The sequence below is a fragment of the Triticum urartu genome, chromosome 5, assembly GCF_003073215.2.
Source record: "Triticum urartu cultivar G1812 chromosome 5, Tu2.1, whole genome shotgun sequence".
Lineage (NCBI taxonomy): Eukaryota > Viridiplantae > Streptophyta > Magnoliopsida > Poales > Poaceae > Triticum > Triticum urartu.
Window position 1 is genome coordinate 203,874,893 of NC_053026.1, and position 1,460 is coordinate 203,876,352.

Here is a 1,460-nt window from a genome sequence, read left to right on the forward strand (position 1 = left end):
AAATACCTCCCTTTAAAACTCAAGGGGCCAGCTCGGCACTGGCTCTACAGTCTGCCTGCAAATTCTATTGGCAGCTGGGAGGACTTGGAAGAGGCCTTCCTCGATAACTTCCAAGGTACATATGTTCGACCTCCGAGCGCTGATGACTTAAGCCATATAGTTCAACAGCCCGGAGAGTCCGCCAGGAAATTCTGGACTAGGTTCTTAACTAAAAAAAACCAAATTGTCGATTGCCCGGATGCCGAAGCCCTAGTAGCCTTCAAACACAGCATCCGCGACGAATGGCTCGCTCGTCACCTCGTCCAAGAAAAGCCAAAATCCATGGCAGCCCTTACGACACTCATGACCTGCTTTTGTGCGGGCGAGGACAGTTGTAATACTCGCGCATCTTGTGGGCAACATTAAAGCAATTGTCTGCCATGTTAGAGCATCTCCAACAGAATCGCAACACGCGGCACTTTAAAAAAGCGTTTACAGTGCTGAGATCGAGAAGTAGAGATAGAGAGTAGAGGATAGTTCTCAACATAGATAGATAAAAAATATTATTCAAATACTCCTCGTCGTCCGACTCCTCCTCAGTGATGTCCTCCTCCGACGTCTGATTGTAGGCATGAAGATACCGATCGTCGCCGGATTCCTAGGGCGACGCTGCTCCTAGCCTCATGTTGAATTGAGCGTCCGCTTTTCGCCTACGCTTCTCCTCGTGATAGGGGGCTCGCTCCGCCTTCCTCTTGTCCCTCTCCGCCCTCCTTTGCTCGTAGAACTCGCGCTCGTTGATGATGTCCTGCGGGGAGCGTTGGCGCCACAGTGCCATGGCTTCCTCATCCATCTCGGCGATGCCGAGACGGTGCTCCCGCCTTCGGTTGTCACCACGATCCTCGTCGGTGATAAGCCGCGGCAGAGGCGCGAGCTCCTGTGCCCGCTCCCGCGTCGGCACGTTGGGGAAGTTCAATGTTCTATGAGGCCACCGAAGGCGCCACGCTGCTGCATCGTACGCGCGGGCGGCCTCGTTGGCGGTGTCGAAATTGCCGAGGCCGAGGCGCATCCCGCGGTACCGGATCTCGGCAGAGAAGCCGCCGGAGGGGCGCGCGCGGATGCCGCGGTATCCCCAAGTTTCCCGGCGACACGGCGGCATGGTGGCGCGGTGGCGGTGAGGAAAGAAAGAGCGGGGAGAGAGCGGTGGCGAGGCACAGAGCGGGGAGAGAGCGGTGGCAAGGCACAGAGAGGTGGGCGGGCGTTGGATTTTATAAAGCGCGCCAGAGGCCGCGCGCCAAAACTAGTGCATGCTCGGCCGCTTTTTCCCGCGCGCGCAGTCCTTTGTCTCTGCTATCTCTACTCTCTTCTCTATTGCTATATTTATTTTCTATTTAATATTTATCTCTACTTCTCTACTCTCTATTATTGTCTCTCTACTTTTCCCTACTCTAATAAAAAATAGAGTTGGTGATGATGGTGTTCCT

The 1,460-nt window shown here is 54.7% G+C and overlaps 1 protein-coding gene across 1 annotated transcript; it reads right to left on the reverse strand.

Moving 5' to 3' along the window:
• Window positions 1-637: 637 nt before the first annotated feature.
• On the reverse strand, window positions 638-1,135 carry LOC125555384 (ethylene-responsive transcription factor ERF073-like). Its single transcript, XM_048718361.1, has one exon. It carries the CDS (start codon window positions 1,133-1,135, stop codon window positions 638-640), a length of 498 nt encoding a protein of 165 aa, XP_048574318.1.
• Between the last annotated feature and the right edge of the window lie 325 nt (window positions 1,136-1,460).

Excerpts from the sequence above, each read along its gene's own strand:
- LOC125555384 (XM_048718361.1), bottom strand. The coding sequence starts at position 1,135 with ATGCCGCCGTGTCGCCGGGAAACTTGGGGATACCGCGGCATCCGCGCG.